This window comes from Poecile atricapillus, chromosome 16, assembly GCF_030490865.1.
Source record: "Poecile atricapillus isolate bPoeAtr1 chromosome 16, bPoeAtr1.hap1, whole genome shotgun sequence".
NCBI lineage: Eukaryota > Metazoa > Chordata > Aves > Passeriformes > Paridae > Poecile > Poecile atricapillus.
In genome coordinates, this window is record NC_081264.1 from 12,378,195 (window position 1) to 12,401,238 (window position 23,044).

Genomic DNA, 23,044 nt, shown 5'->3' on the forward strand with positions numbered 1-23,044 from the left:
TGTCCCCCCTCTCCAAGGGACAGCTCCGGGGGGATGGATTCTGTCCCATCCCGTCCTCCCCCACGGGCACCCCGGGCTGGGGGGAGGGGACGGAGGGGGGGGTGGGGACCCCCCCGGGTGGGGACCCCGCTGCGCTGTGTGCTTCGCTGCTTTGGGACCCGCGAGGTCATTAAATGTCCCCAAATCCGTGTCCTGTGGTGTCACTCGGTGCTCCAGGGACCTCACGGGGGATGTGGGAACCTATCGGGGTTAGGTGGGGATGGGGATGGGATGGGGATGGGATCCATGGGAGGGGATGGGATGGGATGGGATGGGATGGGATCCATGGGATGGGAACTGGGATGGGGATGGGGATGGGGATGGGGATGGGGATGGGAAGGCTGCAGCTGCACTGGGATGGGATGGGGATGGGAACTGGGATGGGGATGGGGATGGGATGGGATGGGGATGGGGATGGGGATTACAGGGGATGGGGATGGGATGGGATGGGATGGGATGGGATGGGATCCATGGGAGGGGATGGGGATGGGATCCATGGGATGGGATGGGATGGGATGGGATGGGATGGGGATGGGAACTGGGATGGGATGGGGATGGGGATGGAGATGGGATGGGGACAGGAAGGCTGCAGCTGCACTGGGATGGGATGGGATGACATTCAGGGGCACGCAGGGGTCACGTGGCTGTGCCATGGGACTCCCCCCCACGATGTGACACCAATCCATGCAATGTCCCCCCTGGGACACCCACCCATGTCACACCACTCACGGGACACCCCTCCTGTGACCTCACGGGACACACCACCAAGCAGCGTGGTGGGATGACGTCACACGGCGATGTCACACAGTGACGTCATCCTTGTGGCCAGCGTCTGATGGCAGGCACAGCACGAGACCCCAGCCAGGTGTCATTTCTTGGCACGTGACCCGTGACACCCGGTGACGTCACACACAGCCCACGGCGTCACCGGGTGGCCCCATGTGCCAGGAGGCGCCCTCAGGTGACCGCAGGACACCCGGGCACAGCGCGTGCCGCCGGGCACGCTGCGTGACGTCACAGCGGCTCCGCGCCGCCCGTTACGCCGCAATGACATCACTACGCCCGCCGTGACGTCACGTCCCCCGCTCCGCCTCGCGCCCCGAGCGCCTCTTGCGCGACGGTCCCTAACGGCCGCGGGCCGTACCACCCCACCGCCCGGCGGGGGGGGAGCGCCAAGGGAGGCGGCAGAAACGCGCTCCCGAGCAGCGGGTGCTGCCCGCGGGGCCGTTCCGGTTCTCCGCGGACGGTAAAACCGGCGGGCGGGCGGCGGAGCGGGGCGGGCCGAGCCCCCGGAGCGCGTTCTCCCGGCGGTCCCCCCTCGGGCGCGGGGTGGTGCGCGCGGCGGGGCCGGGCGGCGCATGCGCGGCGCGGGGCGGGGCCGGGCGGGCAGCGCGGAGGAGGAAGGCGAGAAAATGGCGTCGACGGGTGAGCGGGACCGGGGCGGGCCGGGCCCGGGGCGGGGGCGAGGCGGGACGGGACCCCCGGCAGCGCCGCCGCCCCCGCCACGGGGTGGCCGGAGCAGTGCTGAGGCGACGCCGCCGGCCCGTAGCGCCGAGCCCGGGGGCCGCTGGGGTCGGGCCGAGCGGGGCCCGTCTCGCCCGTGTTCCCCCGCGCCGCCGATGGGGCCTCGCCGGGGCCGCGGGTGTTTCCCCTCAGGGTCCGGTGCTTCAGCTGCGGCCCCTCGGTGCTGCGGCCCCGCGGGATTCCCGGAGCTCCGCGCTCCCAGGAGCGAAGCACCGAGCCGGGGCTCCCTCCGCGCTTTCGGCCCTGGCGGCACCAAAGCGGGGCGGCTCTTGGTGCAGATCGGGGATTATGGAATGCTTGGGGTGGGAACAAACCTTAAACCTTATCCCATGGACAGGGACACCTTCCACTAGCCCAGGTTGCTCCCAGCCCCGTACAGCCTGGCCTTGGACACTTCCAGAGCTGGAGCATCCTCTGGGATATCCATTCCAGCGCCTCACAGCCGGGAATTCCTGCCCAATATCCCATCCATCCCTGCCCTCCGGCACTGGGAGCCATTCCCTGTGTCCTGTCCCTCCATCCCTTGTCCCCAGTCCCTCTCCTGCTCTCCTGGAGCCCCTTTAAGGCGCTGGAGGGGGCTCTGAGGTGTCCCTGGAGCCTTCTCTCCCAGCTTTTCCCCATAGGGAAGTAAGGTGTTCCATCATTTCCATGGCTCCACATTTATCTGAATGAAATGTTTTTCCACGAGGGCTTCAGCTGTACACAAATAGTTGGAAACCGAGACTTCCCAACTGTGCCAACATCACCTTTAAAGTACTTGAAAGCCCAGCAAACCAAGATCTGACTCCTTAAAGAAGGAGGATTTTCCTTTTTTCCAGAAAGGAAAATGTCTCAGGCCATGGAGAGTGAGGGAATATCACCAACAGCACCTTGGAGAGCTTGAAAAAGAAAAGTCAGTAAAGGAACATCTGCCAATGGAATTGTCAAAATAGGGGTTAAAACCACAGCTGTGTTTTCCCTTAATTCATGGAATTGTTCCTCCTGGGAGCTGCTATTTTCAGCCTCTGGTGTGCTCCTGAGCCTCGTGAAATAAAAGGATGAAGATTAATTTCCCCCTGGAAATAAAAGCCAGGAGATGGGTTTAACTAAACGAACCATAATATTATTTTTTATTAATGTTCTGTGTTCCTCTGAATCCCAGCAAATTAAAAGCGAGGCATCACCACAGGCAAACTGCAAATTCCACACCTGGAATTAAATCCTGCAAAGGGGCAAATGTTGGGAGTGGGGGAGGGCTGTGAGGAGAGGGGTTAATTGATGCCCCTGTGTGGAGCTTGAGGCCAAAAGAAGGCTGAAAATGGAGAATTAAATGAGGTTTCGGTGGCTGGAGGGTGAGCAGGGAAAAGAGTGGGATGAGGAGGTGGTAGGAAAGGGAAGCTGGATGAGGGGGACCATTAATTAACACTCAGGATTTAGCAGAACCACGTGTAAAGTGAATTTAAAAAGAAAAGCAGAAAAAACCCTGAACTGAACAAGGAAAATGTTCCAATATTCCACGTGCCAACCTGAGAGGGAAGTGGGAATGATGCCAGAGGAGTTTAACAACTTGTGCCTTGTGTCCTGGGAGCGGGGAAACCTTTGGAGAACTCCAAGTGTCTTCTTTCTCTGTGTGAGGTGCTCTGGGCAAGGTCAAAGGAATGAATAACGCCAGGAATTCCTGCTGGGATCACAGCAGGGCCATTCCTGCCTCCAGCACGGATCCAGGGGCTCTGCTCCTGCACAGGGAGCAGCAGGAAAAGCTGGGAGTGCACCTGGAGGGTGGGGAGGAAGGGTTTAGTAGGGCTGGATGCACAGGCTGAGGAGCAGGAGGTTGTGGTGGATGGAAGCTGTGTTTCCCAAGTGATTCCTGGGGCTCCATCACCTTGGGAATAGTGGGATGATTAATTAAAGCTGGGCAGTTGCTTCCTCAAATTCTTCAAAGCAGGAGTTGAACCTGATCCAGGTGGGTCTCTCCCACCTCAGGATGTTCCATGATTCTGGGATTAACTTGGAATTCTGTCCAAGGTGTGATGGTGATGGGAGCACTGGAAACTCCTCCCACACAGGAATGTCTGGGAGCAGTTCCACTGATCCAGCTCCTGCCTCTGGCTCAGGTGCTGTGGCCTCAACCAGGAAGTTCTGGGCTCATTCTCAGTCTCAGGCCTTCTGTGGTCCTGGGAGAGCCAGAATCTCTGGCCAGGTCTGCTGGGAATGATGAATTCATCCCCGCTCCAGACCCTGGGATGGGAGCTGGAGCTGTTGGTGCCTGTGAGGGAACTGGGAGCTGCAGTCGTTTCAAATTTAGCCTCCTAATTGCCATGTGGATTCATTTTCCATCCCTGCCAGCAAATCAGTTCAGCACAGGCTTTGCTGCTTGGATTTTCAGGACTTTGGTTCCCCTCCCAGGCTGACATGGATTGAGGATTTGGAGGGGGGAATCACTCCCAGCTTCCCAGCTCCAGCCCTTCCAGGGCACAAGTGGCTTTCCAACCATCGATTTGTGTCCTTGAGAGGGAAAGAGTGAAGGTGCTGAAACCTTCCAGCCTGGCCCTTTCAAAGCAGGGTGGCGGGTTTGTAAGGCTCAAATCCCTGTTTTTCCTTTGTTCCAACCCAAATCCCCCCCTGCCAGCCCCCTGGGATCCATCCAAGGTGGCAGTTAAATTGAAGCGGGGTCATTTGAGATCAAAGTCGCTGCTGCAAACAGCAGGAACAATGAGGGGAAGAGAGGTTTTGTTCCCCTCAAAAAAAAGGACTGAAAATGTGCATTTACCTTCCACCCTTGGGAAACTGGAATTCCAGTGGTTTATAGCGAGCTGCAGGAGGAAATTCCAGCTGCTGAGCTCTTGGACTCTTTAATTTTGTTAAGCCTTTATCAATGTTTTTATTCTTTTTCTTCTCCTTTTCTTTTAGATTACAGTACCTATAGCCAAGCTGCAGCTCAGCAGGGGTAAGTAGCTTATCCTCCCTGTTTTAAAAAGATGTAATAAAAGTAAATAATAATTATGGTTTGGGCTTGACTCAGGTATGTTTGGAAATCCTGAGGGTTTTCCTGGAGCTTTGTATTCCCATAGAATTTCAGCGGAAACCGTTGGGCTGCGTGAAAATTTGTCTGGTGATGCAGATTTGGGGCAAGATTATAAATGTCTTTACATTCATTCCACAGCTACAGCGCCTATGCACCTCAGCCAGCCCAAGGATATGCACAGACCACCCAGGTAAAACATGGGGATGGGGTAGAATTCCTGCACAATCACCTGTTTTCCAGGAAAACGTGCAGCTGGGAGAAACTCCGAGCGGCTGCGTCAAAATCCGTGGTTAAAAGTTGTCTTGGAGCTTCTCCCCCGGCCCAAAGTGCTTTTTAAAAGTGGAAATAACCTCAACAATCCCCCTTCCTTTTGTTAATTTATTCAATCCTGATCCCAGAAAAGCCAAACTCTTGGTGTATGTTTGACACCACCACGTTGGTGGGTGTTGTAATCAGAGGTGTAGGAGAGAAAAAAACTGGGAAAAAAGGGGGGAATTGCCTTTTGGGAGATGGCAGAATTGGACAAAGGAGGAGGAGGAGGAGGGAATCAGTTTTTTCCTGGAGTTTTTATTGCTATAATTGTTCATACTCTCAGTTGGCTGGACTGCAAAATAATGATGGTCTTTAAGAGATTAACTTAATGCTTATTTTTAACCTTTAGAATCCAAGTTACTACAACCACATTTGTCTGCAAACTCCAAGTATGTTTCCAAAGGTAAATTCTTGTCCTCAAAAAGTGCTCTAGGCTTAATTTTCCTTCCCAAGAGGAGGAAGACAGGCTCAGTGTGGGCTGAAAGGAAGGTGATGGTGACTTATTTGAAATAAAATTCTTTGGAGACAACAACTGGAAGTGCTGCTCCCAGTTGTAGGCAAGGTGAAAGGTGGGAGCAGGATGACAAGGGTAGGAACAGGAGGCCTCAGCAACTAAAACCAGCTAATTAAACACCTAACCAGCTAATTAAACACCTAACCAGCTAATTAAACCCCTAACCAGCTAAACTCAGCTGTAGGCACGTGTCCATGGGAAGTTAGCAGCATTCCCTGCCTCTTGGTGGAGGGAACTTCCAGGCGCAGAGATGTGTTCCTGCTCCTGGTTCAGACCTGTGCCCTGAGCTCAGGAAAGCTGAACATCCCAGAAAGTCCAGGCTCTCCAGAAGTCTGAATTCTTTCAGAATCTGGAGGTCAAAGCTGTCTCCATGTCACTCCTCGAGCTGTATCCAGAGTTTTGCCCTAAGCCAGGAGCTGTTGGAAGCTTGCTGGTGCCTGGAGCATGAGCTGATAGGGCATGGCTTGGGCAGCTGGTGACACTGCTGGGCACAGCTGCTCCTCTCCTTTCCTTGGTGATTTTCAAGCTGGGTTTGGAAACAAAATCAGGGAATGGGTGAGGTGAGAGCTGATCCCTCACTGAATGCACAGGCACCGGAATGGGAGCAGCACCCCTGGGGTACTTTGGGTGTGCCCATGGATCCCATCCTTCCATGACTGCACCGACTCCCATTTCTCAAATTAGTGGCTGATGGGCATGAAAAATACTCCAAATAATTTAATTGAAACCTTCCAGAGGTTTCTTTTAGCCAACACCAAAGCAGTTTTACATTGAAGTGACTTTTCCTTCGTGCAGTTCCACCCTCGGAGCGCTCCCATTCCCGTATTCCAGGTTAAGCCTGGGATGGTGCCTGTGGGTGCTGGTGGTAGCTGTGAGGAGCTGGGAGCTTTCTTGTTTGCTTTCCACAGAGCAGAGGTGTGTGGTGACAATGTCAAGAGCCTGTTCCTTCAGTCTTGGCAGGGAAAAACCACTCCATAACCTCCTTGCAGAGCTGACCCGGAATTTCTCGCAGCACCTAAACTTTCACAGCAGCCTTGGCTTTGAGAGTGCTCAGCAACTGCAATTCCTGGGGGTCACTCGTGCTCATGGATTGAATCTGTGTCCTTTTGGAGCAGACCTACGGGCAGCAGAGCTACGGGACCTACGGGCAGCCCACCGACGTCAGCTACACGCAGCCGCAGACCACGGCCACGTACGGGCAGACAGCCTACGCCACGTCCTACGGGCAGCCCCCGACAGGTGAGAGCCCTGCTGGGCTGGGCTCAGCCTGGAGCTCTGCTTGGGCTGGGAAAAGGCCTTAGAACCATCTAGGCCAGCCCCTGCCACGGGCAGCGACACCTTCCACAGGTTGCTGCAAACCCTGGGCAAACTCGGACGCTTCCAGGGATGCGGCAGCCACAGCTCGGGGTAACCCATGTGACCCTGCCAGGGAACAATTCCTGTCCAATGTCCCATCCATCCCCACCCTCTGGCAGTGGGAAGCCATTCCCTGTGTCCTGTCCCTCCATCCCTTGTCCCCAGTCCCTCTCCAGCTCTCCTGGAGCCCCTTTAGGCCCTGGAAGGGGCTCTGAGGTGTCCCTGGAGCTTCTCCTCTCCAGGTGAGCTCTCCCAGCCTCCAGAGCAGAGGGGCTCCAGCCCTCCATGGCCTCTGGACTGGCTCCAGCAGCTCCACATCCTTCATGGAATGGCTTTGGCTGGGACAGACCTTGAAGCTCATCCCATTCCCCCCTGCCATGGGCAGGGACACCTTCCACTATCCCAGGTTGCTCCAAGCCCCGTCCAGCCTGGCCTGGGCCACTGCCAGGGCTGTGGCAGCCGTGTACAAACAGGAATAAATGCACTGTTTACTCAGGGCAGGGTTTGGGTGCTGTGGGACCGAGCAGGACGTGCTGTGCTCAGAGCAAAGGGAAACTCAGCCCTTCTCTTCCCTGCCAGTCCTGTCACTGGCAGTGACATGTGCCTGTTCTGATCCTGTACCTTCTCCTTCTCATCCTGTGCTTCCCACAGTGGAAGGGGCCAGTCCAGGTTGGACTATCCTGCTCGCTCTTGCATGAAAAATTCCATCTCATCCTGTCAGAACTTGAGATCCCCTTTAGTCAGAACCCTTGAGGTGTCAGCTTGGTTTTAGTGCCAAAGCCCTGGAGTGTCAGAGCTCACACAGGCAGTGACAGCAGGGAATTGCAAGGCTGCAGTGCTCTTTGCCATCTCCAAACTCTCCCAAGTGCCATCTTCATGGATTAAATCCTGACCACTAAGACCTTTTGGGTGGCTCCAGCCCCATTATCCCCCCATTTCCTAAAGGATAAACAGCATCCTGCCCTCCACCTTTGCATGCCCCGTGGTGGTTTTGGATTTCCAGAGCAGATACTTGTTCATTAATGCTCCATAAACTCTCCCAACATGTTCTTGGAGCTGGAATTTCCTCCAGACAAGTGTCTTAATGTTTGAAACTATTGAGACAATGTTTAATTCATGTATATTCATGTTTATTTAATGTATGTTCAGGCTGAATATTCAGGAGGTTTAGGAAGCAGATTTTCCTCCCAGTGATTCCTTGGGTGCCGTGTCCTGCAGATTCCTGGGAGAGACATAAACATTTTGTAGTTGGAATTAAACACTTCCCAAAGCAAGGGAATACCAGGGCAGACGGATATCTGGGATATCTGGATACAGAAGCCATGGAGGAATTCTTCAGGGGAAGAGCTGGAGAAAAAATATTAACCAAAATTAAAATATTTACCATCCTTACATGGATCAGGAAAATTCCTGCTCGTGAGATCCATATCCATTAGCCATTGTCACTGGGGGTTATCTACAGCTTTTTCCTTTCATTTAAGACTACCTACACAAAAATTGGCAGCAAAAAAGGATTTGTGAACTTCCAAAATTCCTTTCTTAGAAATATTTATATCTCTGTGACTCCTGCAGACTCCAGTCCCGCAGAGGTCACAGGAAACTGCTCTGTTGATGTTTTTCCTTCTCCCTTAAGAGGAGATTTGCTGGAGGAATAATAATAATATCAGGCTTTTTTTTCCTCCACAGCTGTACTTTTTTCTTTTTCTGTTGACCAAAAGAAAAAAAAAGCTTCATTTTCTTTTCATCCATGAAAAAAACCACCAGCTTAGAAAGTGGTCAAGCAAAAGATCCTATCAGCCCACGGAGCAGGGCTGTGGCAGCTCCGGGCATAGAGCCAGTTTGGATTTATCCTTCCTCCACCTGCCTCCTTGAGGAGCCAGAGCTGTGGAAAGGAGACTGCAGCCTCTCTCTGTCCCCCCCCCCTCCCCCTCCCTGCCTTTCACGCTCAATAAACCCCTGGGCCAGACATTGTCATGCCCTGAGAGACGTGCAGTTCTTCCAGTTGAATCCCAATCCTCTTTTCCTCAGAATCACCTTTTTATAGTGCAGTTCCTTAAAGCAAAATGTTTTGGGTTTTATTTGCCTGAGCAGCCCGAGGTTTGGGGAAGGTGGTGTTGAGGTCAAGGAAATCCAAGGTCTGTGTGGATGCAGCCTCCCAGGATGGGTGGGAATGGCAGGGATGGATTTTTCCTTCCCAGCACTGTTATCCCACCTTGCCTTGCCTCCAGGACACCCCAGGAAAGAGTTACACCCTCCTTCCCTCCCTGGGGCTGTAGGAAAAGGTGTCTTGGAGCCACCCAGTCACTCTGTTCCAAAGAAAAAGGGATTTGGGAGCAGCTCCCTCAGGTGAGGGGTCACTGGGCACCCTCAGTGGCTCGTTAATTAATCACTGCAGGGTATTAGCAGGAATTACAGGAGTAAATAAAGAGCATTTCAATGGCCAGGTGTGGATCTCTTGGAAGTGGGAATTGCTCTCCAAAACCAGCCAGCCCCTGCTTCCCTTTACCTGGGAATTTTGGGGTATGGGTTTATTGAAATTTCTAATGGATTTGGAATTGATAAACACACAACTGCCATAACAACCCCAAAATATCCCAAAACAGGCTGGAGAGAGGGTCAGCTCTGCATCCCTTCTCCAGCCCCTCACTGGTGGGATATACACAAGCCAAGCAGGAGTCAGCTCTCTTCCTCAATAAATCTCTCTGGAAAGAAGAAATCTCTCTGAATCCATCCTTTTCCAGTTGATATTCTCTGAGAATCAAGTGCTGCAAGCTTATCCACCACCTGGAGAATTCCTAGGCTTCAGTAGGGGGTTGGTTTGGAGCCTTTGAGGGGAATTTCAACACTTAAGCAGGTTATTATTCCTTCTGTTGCCTTTTTCTTTCACCAGCTTTTCTGCTGTGTCAACTTTTATCTTCCTGGCTGGGAGGGGAGGAGAGAGAAGTGATGTAACAGAAATGCCACCCTCAAAACCACAGCTCTTGAGGGTTCCCAGAGTGTCTAAACTGAGCTTGATTTGTGATTTAGACCAGTGGGATGGGAAATCACTGCCTTTCCTCTGGGACAAACCCTTCCTGCTGAGCACACTCTTCCACGAGGGAAATGCTCCATCTAGAGCTGAAGCTTTAAAATTCAGCTTCTTTTTTTGTTGTTTTTTTCCCCTCTCCCTTTTATCCTGCTGCCTGTGCAGAGCCAGCAAAGCTTTTTGCTCCCAGTAGCAGCACTGGGAAAAGGGGACCCAGCTGTGGGAGGAGCACCCTGGAGCTCCAAATCCAAGGGGAACAGCCCAGGGCAGGTCTGTGGCTGCAGCACACGGGCTGCAGGCTGTGCTTAGCCTTTTTTAGTGTGTGGTCAGGCTTTGGCCAGTTAAAATAAGGGTTTATTTAACTCCTGGCATTGGTGCTCCCTCTGGAATTGCTATCTGGACTCACATTTAAGTGTTTGGGTTGCTCAAATTTGTCCAGGGCTTTAAAAATCCTCCTGCTGGGCACCATCTCCTTCACCCTTCTCAGCAACACTTTTCAGAGAACAGCAGACAGGAATAGTGACCATAAATTCTGATTTTCTAGTGATTCCTCCAACTTATTTCCCAGTGGGAGTCCAGTTTACATTCCCAGGCTGGCAGCCCTGGGATGGAGATGAGTTGGGGGCTGGGGGTGGGAAGAGGGTCCAGGCTGGTGTTGTGTCTTCACCAGGATCCTGGGAGTCACCAAAAAGCTGAACTTTTGGGGTGTTTTTAATGAATTTGCTGTGCAATCTTCCTGCCCTGCTCGTGTTGCTCATCCCTGCCCCGGTGTGGTGGCAGCAGCGGGTTCAGGGTGTGGGAGCAGTGAGGGCACACCGTGTTCTGCTGCTGCAACTGCTGTTTGCTTTGCAAATGAGGGAATTGGAATAAAATGCTGCAGCTCAATTTGCCTAAAGGAAAAGTGTGTCACAAGCCTCCCGTGTTTATTAAAAATCAGAAGTGATGGAGAAGCTGTTGCCTTCACTGATCCCAGCCATGAGAGCATTTGGCTGTTCTTTTTGCTCTTTTTATTTTTTGTCAGATTTGTTAAACAACATTTTTATTGCTGTTTTTCCATCTAAATCTCATATTCTTAATTTGAAAACTTCCTAGAAAGGTTGTTATGAGCAAAAACCCAATGTGTTAATGCCAGTTCACCTTTGTGACAAGGCAAATGCCACTAAATTATACAGGAGTTGTTTTGGGATCTTGAATATTGTAAAACTGTTGAAAAGGAATTCTCTGAGCTCTCAGCTTTTTCCCTAAACCAAACTGAAATTCTGAGAAAAGGAAAGGTATATAAAACATCAGGAGCTGCCTGATGTGTCTCTTTTGACCTTTTTCTCATGTGAAAGCAAATGGAAAGTGCTTTTCTTTTGTTTCCAGCTTTACTGATTTAAAATAAGCCTTCAGAAATGCCTCTGAAAGGCTTCCCAGGTCAGGTTTTGTGCCTTTATTTTTCAGAAAAGCTAAAAGGATGGGACTGTACTTGCTAAATCAGTTGGATTTCTTCTATTTTGGAGCTCAGGGGGGTTTGTTACCCTGCCTTTGTTGAGGAGATGCTCCATGTCTCAGCTTGCCCTGCCTGAGTTCTGGTTGCTGTAAACAATCCTGGGTGATGGTCCAGGGATGGCTTCCAGAAAGCTCCTGGGAGTGGGATTTTGGGATGCTGAGGGGCTGGAGGCCAAGGCTTCCCAAGGTGGGAGGGTTCTGTGAGGAAGGCAGAGGGGCAGGGGGGGGTAACTGATGATTTTTGGGTTGTCAGAGGTGGTTTTGTGGTGGTAAAACCGTGTCTTTGTGTTGAGTCCCAGGAGCACCACAAGGGCCAGAGTCAGATATTTGGGAAAGCTGGAGAGGGAACTTGGGACAAAGGTCTGGAGGGAAAGGATGAGGGGGAATGTGAACAGAGAGCAGGGTTAGATGGCATGCTGAGGTGAGGGAGGTGACACAAAGAAGCTGTGACTGCCCGTGGATCCCTGGAAAGTGTCCAGGGCCAGGTTGGACAGGGCTCAGAGCAACCTCTCCTGGTGGAAGGTGTCCCATGGCAGAGAGATGGAGAGAGATGAGCCTCAAGCTCCCTTCCAGCCCACCCATGCTGGAATTGCGTGGTTCCCAGTGGAGCTGTGGGGCTGAGCTGTGGTGTGTTGCAGGTTACAGCGCCCCGACTGCCCCCCCTGCCTACAGCCAGCCCGTGCAGGGCTACGGCAGCGCCGCCTACGACACCAACACGGCCACGGTCACCAGCAGCCAGACCTCGTACGCCGCCCCGTCCGCATACGGCACCCAGCCCGCCTACCCGGCCTACGGGCAGCAGCCGGCCCCGTCCGCTCCCGCCAGGTACTCCTCTTCCTCCTCCTCCTCCTCCTCCTCCTCCTCCTCCTTTTCCTTCTTCCTCTTTCTCCTCCTTTTCCTCCTCCTCCTCCTCCTCCTCCTCCTTTTCCTTCTCCTCTGTCTCTTCTTCCTCCTCCTTTTCCTTCTCTTTTTTCCTCCTTCTTCTCATCCTTCTCCTCCATCCCATCCTCATCCTCCTTCTCTTCCTCCTCCTCCTTCTTATTTTTTTCTTCCTCTTCCTCATTCTCTTCTTCCTCCTTCTTCTGTTCCTCTTGTTCCTCCTCCTTCTCCTCCTCCTCCATCTCCCATTATTCCTCTTCTTTCTCCTTCTCTTCCCTTCTTCCTCCCGCTCCTTCTCCATCTTTTCTTCCTTCTCCTCCTCTTCCTTCTCCTCCTTCCTTCTTCTCTTCTTGTTCCTCCTGTTCCTCCTTCTCCTCCTTCATCTCTAGTTACTCCTGCTCTTCTTCCTCTCCTCATTGCCCATCTCTTCTTCCTGCTCCTTCTCCTCCTCTTCACCCTCCTCCTCCTCCCGTTTCTCCCCAGCACGGGGTGGCTCTGGTGCTGTGGCAGCCCCTCCTCCCCGCGGCGCTGCGGGGCCGGGGCGCAGCGTGGGAGGGCTGTGCTCCAGCACGGTGAGTCAGCGCCGTTCCTGCAGGACCAGGGAGCCACCACACAGCCACATCAGGCTCTCAGGGTACAGCACAGGGCTGAGTCCTGTCTGCTCCCGAGTCACGGGGTCAGGCAGGATGCTGGGGTGGATGTGCAGGCTGCAAAACATTTCCTCTTTCAATCTCACCCCTCTGGGCACTGCCTGTCATCTACTGTCAAATTGTTTGCTTAGAGGATATGAAAAATTTAGAATACATAATGGAAACTTGTTTAGAAGTGAGTAAAAGCTGATTTGTTCCCTTACCTGGTGTCTGTAGCAAGCACTGTGGGAAGGAAAGGCAGAGCCTGGCACAGCTCTGACAAGTTACACTTTAAAGGGATGTAAATTTACAGGAGGAATCCTGACATTGTGAATAATTTTTCCCAGCTTGTACGGTAAAAGCAGCTTCACTCTTTTTACTCCACTCTGAGAAACACATAAAAATTACAAGACTCATGGAATCCTTTGACCTCTGAGATCATTGAGGCCACCACTAACCCTGTCCCCAGGTGCCACATCCACATGGCTTTTAAACTTTGGGACACACAGAAGGTGATGTGTGAATCACATGCAGAGGGTTCTCAATTTTCAGGCCTTGAGAGTTGATTTTAAAGACGCAATCACAGAGTGGTTTGGGTTGGAGGGGTCCTTTAGAGGTCACCCAGTCCTAGCCCAGCATCCTTTCTCTTCCATGGGATAATTGGGATAACGTATATGAGGCAATATCTGCCTGAGCTGGATTTTGAACCAAACAATGGGGCATTTCACTGCCTGCCTTGCTGCTGCTCCTGCTTTCCCAGAGCTCTGCAGGAGCAGCCTTGCTGGCATTCCACCTCCTCCACTCAGCCCCACAGCCAGAGTCTGAACCCCTGGCTTTGGGATGAGCAGGAGCTGTGGTGTTTCGTGCTCTCTGTTCAGGAGTGTGCAAATACCCAGGCAGTGAGTGCTACAATTGTGTTTATTACTTATTTATTGGCTGTCACCAATCACAGCCAGCTTTCATGCTACCCAAAAAAAGAGGTCACAGGCATCAGTGCTGAGGGGATGTGAGCCCTTTGCTGCTGCCAGCCGTGGGGCTGGGCACCGATGTTGTTCCATATTTCTCTGCAGACCCCAGGATGGCAGCAAACCAGCAGAGACCAGCCAGCCCCAGTCCAGCACGACAGGCTACAGCCAGCCCAGCCTGGGCTATGGGCAGAGCAACTACAGCTACCCCCAGGTGCCTGCCAGCTACCCCATGCAGCCTGTCACCGCTCCACCCTCCTACCCTCCGACCAGGTAATGCTTGGCAGGGCTCAGACAGGGGCCTTTCCTGGGGGATTTTATGGAAAAGGAGCTTTGGTGGCCTGGGAGGAGGAGCTGTGCTTTTTGTAGCTGTGGTGGGGGTGGGGAGGCTGTGGCTGAGTGCTCTGCGTGTGCACACGTGGGAAGGAAAATAATGACAAATGCGTTTAAAACACTTTATAATTTTTATTTAATTATTTGTTTAAATACTTAGAGAATTTTAGGAATTTTCCTAGAGTCACCTTTTGCTGCCTCCTTCCACATTCAGCTTGGCCAGGAGCTCCCTTCTCCCCTCAAGTGTCTTTAATGTGAATTCTAAAATGTACACTGTGAAATTCTCAAAGCCTCAGCTGCATGAGGGGAACTTCTTTTATCCAGGGCCTGTTACTTCCATTACCACTGAGCTTTGCCCTGGCACTTGTGCCTTTTCCTAGAGGTGTGAATAAACTGGGATTGGCCATGTGGTTTTTGCTTTCACGGCCCTCCAGACTGGCCTCCATAGCATGACTTCAGCTTTTAAAGTGATTTACAGCACTAAATACAGCCTCTAATTGCATTGCCTTCCAGCATGAGCCACTCCATGCACGCTGCCAGGGAATTGCCTCATCATCCCACCTTTCCCAACGCTTTTCTCTTCCAGCTATTCCTCCACACAGCCAAGCAGTTACGATCAGAGCACTTACTCCCAGCAGAGCAGCTACGGGCAGCAGAGCTCCTATGGCCAGCAGACCAGTTATGGCCAGCAAAGCAGCTACGGGCAGCAGCCACCTCCCACCAGTTACCCACCTCCCACGGGATCCTACAGCCAGGCCCCCAGCCAGTACAGCCAGCAGAGCAGCAGCTACGGCCAGCAGAGTGAGTGCAATCCCAGGGAAGGAGCCCTGGCCTTAGTTTGGATCTAAAACTCGGAGCTGAGTTGAAGGGAGAGAGGGTTTGGAGCTGGGGTTTGGCCTTTTGTGATGAAAAGTGGCATCTCTGGAGGCAGTGGTAGGTTGGGGTCATCCCCTCAGGGGCAGGCACAGAATGTTTGTGGGGAGGAGTTGAGGGGACTCAGCCTGCAGAAAAGGAGGCTCAGTGGGGACTCTGGCTCTGCACAATTCCCTGACAGGAGAGGGCAGCCATGGGGGTTGGGCTCTGCTCCTCGGGAGTAAGTGATGGGACAAGATGGGACTCTTCTTCCTCCTCCTTTTCCTTCTCTTCTTTTTCCTCCTTCTTCTCATCCTTCTCCTCCATCCCATCCTTATCCTCATCTTCATCCTTCTTCTCCTGTTTTTCTTCCTCCTCCTCATTCTCTTCTTCCTCCTTCTTTTGTTCCTTTTGTTCCTCCTCCTTCTATTCCTTCTCCATCTCCCATTACTCCTCTTCTTTCTCCTTCTCTTCCCTTCTCCCTCCCACTTGAGTGGCCTCAAGCTGTGCCAGGGGATGGTCAGGTTGGATATTGGGGAAATTTCTTCACGTTGTTCATGCCCTGGGCAGTGCTGGAGTCCCCATCCCTGGAGGGATTTAAGAGCCATGTGGATGTGGCACTTGGGGACATGGGGCGCTGTTGGCTTTGGCTGAGACAACAGCTGGAATCGATGCTCCCAGAGGGATTTTCCCAAACTGAACAACTCCAGCACTGCTGTCGTGGCTGGAGCTGGGGGCAGGTGAAGGAGCTGCCTCTCCCTAACCTGTTTCCACCCTTCCCCAGGCTCCTTCCGCCAGGACCATCCCAGCAGCATGAACATGTACGGGCAGGAATCCGGAGGCTTCTCCGGCCCCGGAGAGAGCCGGAATCTGAGCGGCCCCGATAGCCGGGGCAGGGGACGAGGGGGATATGAGCGTGGAGGCATGAGCAGAGGTGGGCGGGGAGGAGGACGCGGTGGAATGGGGTAAGAGCAAAGCTTTTTTTCCTTTTCTCTAATTCTGGTTTACCCATAGGATTTGAAACACAAAAGAAGGGACTGAAAGGTTGACGTTTGCAGCTGTGTTTCCACGGAGGACATCTCTGTGTAGCAGCATTGCTTGTCATCCATGGAAACATTATCCTAAGGGAAATAGGAGCAGGATGGTTGGTTTGTCCTGCAGCTGGTTGGGCCCCCAGGGAGGGGGAAATTGGGGGTGATGCTGGCCCTGGCACTTTCAGCTCCCTTCATGGTTGCCCAGAGGTGGAATCCTCTGTGGGGTTTAACAGTAACTCCGGGTGGAACACACACAAACCTCCCACCAGCTCCAGGGGATGCTCCCTGGGCCTCAGGAGCGGGGATTTTGGCAGGAGCCTCGTGTCAGCCTCCTCCTGCAGAGCCTGCGAGCTCGGAGTGCCTGGAACACTTGGAGCGCGTGGATAGGGAGCCCGAGAGCAGAGAGAAAGAAATGCTTTGGCTCCCAGGCCTGCTCCCCCTTGGAGCATTCAGGTGCTCTGAATCAGTTTGGCCATTTCACCTGATGGCACAACCTGGTTTGGTGCCACCTGCGCCTTCAGGTGTGTCCCCATCCGTGGAGGTTGTTCTGATAGAGGCAAGGGAGGAGAATTCATCCCAAAGGCTCCTCCAAGACAGAATTCACAGCTTTGTGTGTGTTCCATCCCCTCACCCCGTTGCTCAGAGCTGTGCAGAGTGTCCCCAGGTGTGGCACAGGACACGCCGTGCCCGCCCCGGCGCTGGCAGGGTGGCTGTGATGGCAGCTGCCCTCCAGAGGCCACTTCTCCCCGCGTGGCACAGCCCGGTGACAGCCTCAGTTTGGCAGCGCTTGGCCCCTTTCTGCATAGCTCTGTTGCAGCCCGTTGGCCTGGCATGAAATCTTTATCAGAGACATCCAGGAAAGAATGGAAAAGGCTGGTTTTGTGTGGGAACACATCCAGCTTGGAATTGGCTCGGGTGGAACAGAGTTCCAGGGATCTGCATAAAGATTTCAGCCTTGCTGTATTGATGTCTTAACGATGAAAGTAGATGTAGACACCTGAAATGTCTATCATCACATCTTCAAATTTCTAGCCCCTTCCGAGCTTCTCGTTGCCAAAGATTTGTCACCTGTCTCTGATCTCACACCTTAATCCCAGCTCAAATTTGCCTCCCGAGCGATTTCCCACCTGGCCAGACCCTTACAAAGGGTCATCCCCCTGCCTTATGGACGTAGAGTTTGTGATGTCCATAGAACAGGTGGCTTCAGGGGACACCCAGGGCAGGTAGGGGAACTCGGCCCACCTTAGCATGCTGTGGTGATGGATTTCAGTGTCTCCAGCAGGTAAGGAGCTCGATGTTATTAACATGCCCTTTTTCATTGCCTCGATGATTTGATATTTTTATGAAAATGGAAAACTTTTTAACATGCTTTGTCGCATTTATATGCTACAGGTTACAAAGTGAGAGCCTTGTAAACACCTCAATACTTAAAAAGTACCCGTACTCAGTACTCAGCCGGCAGCATAATGAAAAGTGGGACTAGACACGGTGTCCATATGGAGAGGAAAAATATACATAGAATATTTTTAACCCAATGTATTGATTGTATAAACGGAATCCTTCTGTAACTTTGGTAACTGCATACTTGTTGTTTGGTAATAAAACCAGAGGAGGGTATACTACTACTTTAGAATTGTGTAACGTTAAAGAAAAAAAAAAAAAAGTGTAAAAAATCTTATGTTTAAAAAGAGAGACATTACGTAAATGGTGTGTACTTTAACGAGAGGAGGCAAAGCTGCATGCAACAGCTCGAAATTCTGTATTGACTTTTTTTTATCCCAGTATTAGAGGTGCAATACTTGCTAGAAAAATTCACGGTGCTCTCCCTCCTCCGCTCGGCTCCTTCCAAACAGCTTGCTGGCTCACCCAAAAAAAGAGCAAGAAACAGCCCAAATCCTTTCTCAAGGTGGCGTTTTCCTACTTCACCACCACGCTCCAAAGCAGTTTCAGCTGTGAATGCTTCAGCCAAAGCTTTTGGTGAAAGCTGCGGCCCTGTTTGCATTGGCACCTGCCCAAAAGTGAGTGTGTCCACAAAGCTGCACCCCAGGCCTCGGAGCCCCCGCTGTACTCTGTAAGTTCTCCCTCCAGAGAGTTGTTAAATTCAGTAGTGACCTGAATGTATGGCTTTACTTTGAGGGTTTTAGGGGCGATGTCAGCTGAACTGTGTTGTAGGTCTCGCGTGTGGCTTGTCTCCTTTTACACTGTTAAATGTCAGGGACCCGCGGGCCCGCGCTGCCACAGCCTGAGGGTGCACCTTGGTGGACACACCGAGGGGAGGGAGTTGACCATTGAAACACCCCCAAATTGCTCTTCAACAACAACAACAACAACAAAAAAAAAACAAACCACCCTCACTTTGATTCCAAACAACCCCCATTTCTCAGCCAAGTATTGCACTGATGATACCCGAGTAACGCCAGGGCACCGACAGCAAAGCGGTGCCTCAAACCACACCAAGGTTGCTTTATATGTAAAGAAAATTTGAGCGAGCTGCCCTGAAGAAAGGCCTAGTGCCGAGATGAGAGAGAGACAGAGAGATGTTTGGAGATGTTTAGCCAGTGCCCTTCTCCCCTGTGAGCCGCAGAGGCTCAGAGCGGTGCTGGCTTTGTAAAGGGAAAGGCCTTCATTTCTTCGTTTATCCCCCCAGCAGCGCTGGAGAGCGAGGTGGCTTCAATAAGCCTGGTGGTAAGTTTTTGAGCATTACAATGGATAGTGTTAAAAAAAAAAAAAAAAAAAAAAAAAAAATTGCAGTCAGTTTTTTTTTTTTAGCACAAAGTGTAATTTTTTTATTCATTTAAGTGGTTTAAAAAAATGACAATATGCAACCAGACTGTAATGGGTACTGCCGGCGATGCCCAGGGGTGTGCGGACACAGTGGAAGAGTTGAGCAACCACTCCTGTAATTTTGGGGAAAAGAAATGGTTTGGATGTAATAAATCTTTTTTTTTTTTTTTTTTTAAATATATATAGATATATTAAGTAACTTTTATTAATGAACTTAAAAACCGATTGGCTTGGTAAAACCTTTTAAAAAAAATCAGCGTTAATAGTGGTTAACAGTTTGAAACCTGCTAAAAAAAAAATCAGTGTAATAGTGGTTAACGGTTTGAAAACTGCTAAAAAAAAAATCAGTGCAATAGTGGTTATTGGTTGGAAAAAAAAATGCTTAAAACCAGTGTAATAGTGGTTTTTGGTTGGAAGAAATGCTAAAAGAGCCACCTGATGGCCCAGTAAGGTGCAGTGCTGCTGCTTGTGCGGCGCAGGTCGTAGCTAGTGTTGTGTGTGTCGGTTCTCCAGCCCGCAGGGCCCCCACTAACACCCTTCCCTATGCTTCTCTCCCGCCTGGCAGGACACATGGAGGAAGGACCCGACCTGGATTTAGGTAATTCCCACCAAACTCCCTCCTGAGGCTGTCAGACAGACCTTTGTGTCCTTGCTGCAAGGGCTGCTGTGTGTCACCCCACCGCCACTTGCAGCCTCTCTGGCTGTTGCCATCGATTCTTCATTCCCAAACAGCTGGAAACAACCACACGTGGTTGGGAGATGCTCCCCCTTCTCTGCAGGAATGAGGGGGATTGGGGGCTGCTCTGGAGCTCATCCAGGGGGCCTGCAGCACCCCCAGAGCCTCGTCCGTGGCTCGTCCCTTCCTGTCCCAGGCGTGTCTGGAAGTTCTGCGTCAGCCTTCCAGCATCGGAAAAGGGGGGTGGATGTCCTTGTGTGGGAGCCCAGGGGGCATGAAGGTCTTCCTCATCTCTCCTCTGGGATGTGTCCTGGAATAACCTGGGGGATCTTCCCACGTGGGGGGGTGTGGGCTCTGTCTGGCCGTGGCACCAGGGAGGTGAGGTTGGGGACAGTCACCTCCCGTGGGCCTGGGCTTTCCTGTCACTCCCAGAGAGCGAAGCTGCAGCCATGGAGGGGATGGAAAGAACTCGGCCCTGGGGCATTCCTGCCCTTCCTCTGCCTGCACTGACCCTGGGAATTGTCTCCTAGGCCCCCCTATGGACCCAGAGGAGGACTCGGACAGCACTGCAGTCTATGTGCAGGGACTCAATGATAATGTGACCCTGGAGGATCTGGCAGATTTCTTCAAACAGTGCGGTGTTGTCAAGGTGAGGGGACACCAGTGACCCCCCGCTGGCAGAGGGAACAGGGTCCCTCACCTCCTCCTCTTCCTTCTCCATCTCCCTGCCCATTGCTCACATCCTTCAGGCCCATCTTGTCCAGGCCCTGGGAGAGGCCTGGCAGTGCTGTTTGGGGCCCGTCCCTTTGTTTTTGGGGTGTGTGGGCAGTTGCTGTCATCCATGGTAGGCCTGGGGCCCCTTTCTTCTGTCCTGGAGTCCCTGGAATGAGCTTCTGCTGGAAAGCAGAGCAGAGCAAATCCCTGCTGGGCAGTGGGAAGACAGGACTCGGGTGACATTGTGCTGTCCCTTAGATGAACAAGAGGACAGGGCAGCCCATGATAAACCTCTACATCGACAAGGAAACAGGCAAGCCCAAGGGTGATGCCACCGTGTCCTACGATGACCCGTCCACTGCCAAAACAGCCGTGGAGTGGTTTGATGGTGAGTGCTGGGGGTCCTTTTGGGGTGGAATTCCAAAACTTCCAGGTGTGGGAAGCACCTGTGTGCAGCAGGGCTGTGATTCACTGATGCTCCTGCCCGTTGTGTCCCTCCCAGGGAAGGATTTCCAGGGGAGCAAGCTGAAGGTGACCCTGGCGCGGAAGAAGGGCCCGATGAACAGCCTGAGGGGCGGGATACCCCCCCGGGAGCAGCGGGGAATGCCCCCACCCCTCCGTGGAGGTACCGTGCAGCCCCCCAGAGCTGCTCCCCGGCCTTCCCGTGGCTCCCAGCACTAACAGGGCTCCTTCCCGCAGGTCCAGGGGGACCCGGTGGCCCAGGGGGCCCCAGCGGGCCCAGCGGCCCCATGGGCAGGATGGGGGGAAGAGGCGGAGACAGGGGCGGCTTCTCCTCCCGGGGACCGCGGGGATCCCGGGGAAACCCGTCTGGAGGGAGTGTCCAGCACCGCGCAGGAGACTGGCAGTGCCCCAACCCGTGAGTACCCACTGCTGCCACACCCTGTGCCAACGGGGCTGCCCAAAGTCACTCCCTGGGCCTTCCCAGGAAACAGTTTCCAGCTGGCACAGAGGGAGGGACGGGGTCACTCCCGGGGGCTGCCAGACCCCCACCCCACCGCGGGAGCTGTGCCCCAGCTCCTGCCCTGGTGTCCCCTTCCACGTGCTCTCCTGCTCGTGCTTCCCAATGTCACCCTGGCTGGAATGCTGTTCCACTCTGGGCTAACTGGAATTTGTACCCAGGGGCTGTGGAAACCAGAACTTTGCCTGGAGAACAGAGTGCAACCAGTGCAAGGCGCCCAAACCGGAGGGGTTCCTCCCGCCCCCCTTCCCTCCTCCAGGTACGTTTGGGGGGTGTCACAGCCCCAGTTCCCGATGGGACACCCCAGGCCTGGCCTCGGGCTCCTTGGGGAGTGGCTGGGCCAGCTCCAGGAGCTGCCAGGCCTTCATCCCTCCATGAGCCATGACATGGAGACTGGGATCACCATTTCTCCTGTGCTTCCTGGATCTGGGGGGCTGCCAGCACCACCCCGACTCCCCAGGGTGCTGCTCCAACCTCAATGAACCTGAATCCCCTCGGGTACCCAGCAGCTCCCAGCCCTGCTCCTGCCGGAGCTGGATGTGCTGGGATCCCGGGGATGTGGGAGCGGGATGTGCTCCCTTGGGGTCACTCTGAGGGTCTCTCCTCCTCCCCCAGGCGGTGACCGCGGCCGAGGCGGCCCCGGGGGGATGCGGGGCGGGCGCGGCGGGGGCCTCATGGACCGAGGAGGGCCCGGCGGGATGTTCCGAGGCGGCCGCGGCGGAGACCGAGGGGGATTCCGAGGTGGCCGGGGCATGGACCGAGGCGGCTACGGAGGAGGCGGCCGGAGAGGAGGAGGAGGCGGCGGCCCCGGGGGACCCCCGGGACCTCTCATGGAGCAGATGGGAGGAGGAGGCAGAGGACGGCGCGGAGGGCCGGGAAAGATGGACAAGTATGGATGGGGAGGGCAGGACAGAGGGTGATGGGAGGGGGCAGTGGGACATTGGGGAGGGGGAGACCCTGATGGGGCAATGGTGGGGGGCGACTGGGGTGGGATAAATGGGTGGAGGGGCAAGGGGGTGAATGGTGGGGATGGGATGGGGTGGGTAAAGGGGTGTCAGGGTGTCTGGGTGAGGGGTTAAGGAGCCTCCCCAGCCCGGGGAGAGCTCCTGGACCCCACGACTGACCCCTGTCCCCCCCGGCCCACAGGGGCGAACACCGCCAGGATCGCCGAGACCGGCCCTACTAACGCCGCCCCCCCAGAGCCGCATTTACTACCAGATTTATTTTTTAAACCAGAAAAAAAAAATGTTTTAAATTTATAATTCCATATTTATAATGTTGGCCACAACATTATGAGTCCTCCTTGTCTGTACTTTAGTATTTTTCACCGTTTGTGGAGAAACATTAAAACCAAGTTCAACGGTAGCGTGAATTCTTTCTCCCCACCCCCCCCCAAATAAATCCGGTTGTTTAACGCGCCCCCGCCCCCCTCCCCGCCTGTAACGCTGTGAACGGTTGTGACGGTTGTTTTTTTAAATAAAATTCCCGCTGTTTGTAACCGCACCATTGCTGGCCTTTCTTGAGAACATCCCTGGGAGCCGGGGGGACGCGGCCCCCGGGCCCGGGCCGGGGTAGGAGGGGATGGAGGGGTGGGACGGAGCTGCCCGCTGGATCCCGCTGTGCCTCAGTTTCCCCGCGGGGTGTGAGTCCCGGGGCAGGGAGGGAGGGTGGGGGAGGGGGCAGATCAATGGGAGCGGGGAGCCACACCCGGGCGGGGGTGGGGGGATGTCACCGAGTGTCGCTGTGTGTCACCCCCGTGCCTCCCCGCTGCCCCTGTTCCCCCCGCCGTGCCCCCTCCCGTGTCTGTGCTCCTCCCCCTGTCCCCCCCCGTGTCCGTGTCCCCCGCTCCCCGTGCCGTGCCCCTGTCCCCCCCCGTGTCCGTGTCCCCCCCGTGCCCGTCCCCGCCCGCCGCCGCCGCCGCCCCCGTCCCGGCC

General features: G+C 53.8%; 1 protein-coding gene across 5 annotated transcripts; it reads left to right on the forward strand.

Annotated features, from left to right (window-relative positions):
- The first annotated feature begins 1,337 nt into the window (after positions 1-1,337).
- On the forward strand, positions 1,338-22,613 carry EWSR1 (EWS RNA binding protein 1). 5 transcript variants are annotated; one of them, XM_058851426.1, is made up of 18 exons: positions 1,365-1,464; positions 4,453-4,489; positions 4,706-4,757; positions 5,229-5,282; positions 6,509-6,632; positions 11,904-12,090; positions 13,844-14,011; positions 14,658-14,872; positions 15,708-15,888; positions 18,605-18,642; positions 19,307-19,339; positions 19,948-20,066; positions 20,390-20,519; positions 20,634-20,756; positions 20,831-21,008; positions 21,272-21,369; positions 21,726-21,999; positions 22,257-22,613. In XM_058851426.1, the coding sequence occupies exons 1-18, from the start codon at positions 1,398-1,400 to the stop codon at positions 22,294-22,296; spliced, it is 2,118 nt and encodes a 705-aa protein (XP_058707409.1). In that variant the 5' UTR covers positions 1,365-1,397; the 3' UTR covers positions 22,297-22,613. The 5 variants fall into 5 exon arrangements, with proteins under 5 accessions (XP_058707413.1, XP_058707409.1, XP_058707410.1 ...); XM_058851427.1 differs by having other exon boundaries at positions 18,608-18,642; XM_058851428.1 differs by lacking the exon at positions 5,229-5,282.
- Positions 22,614-23,044: the final 431 nt, after the last annotated feature.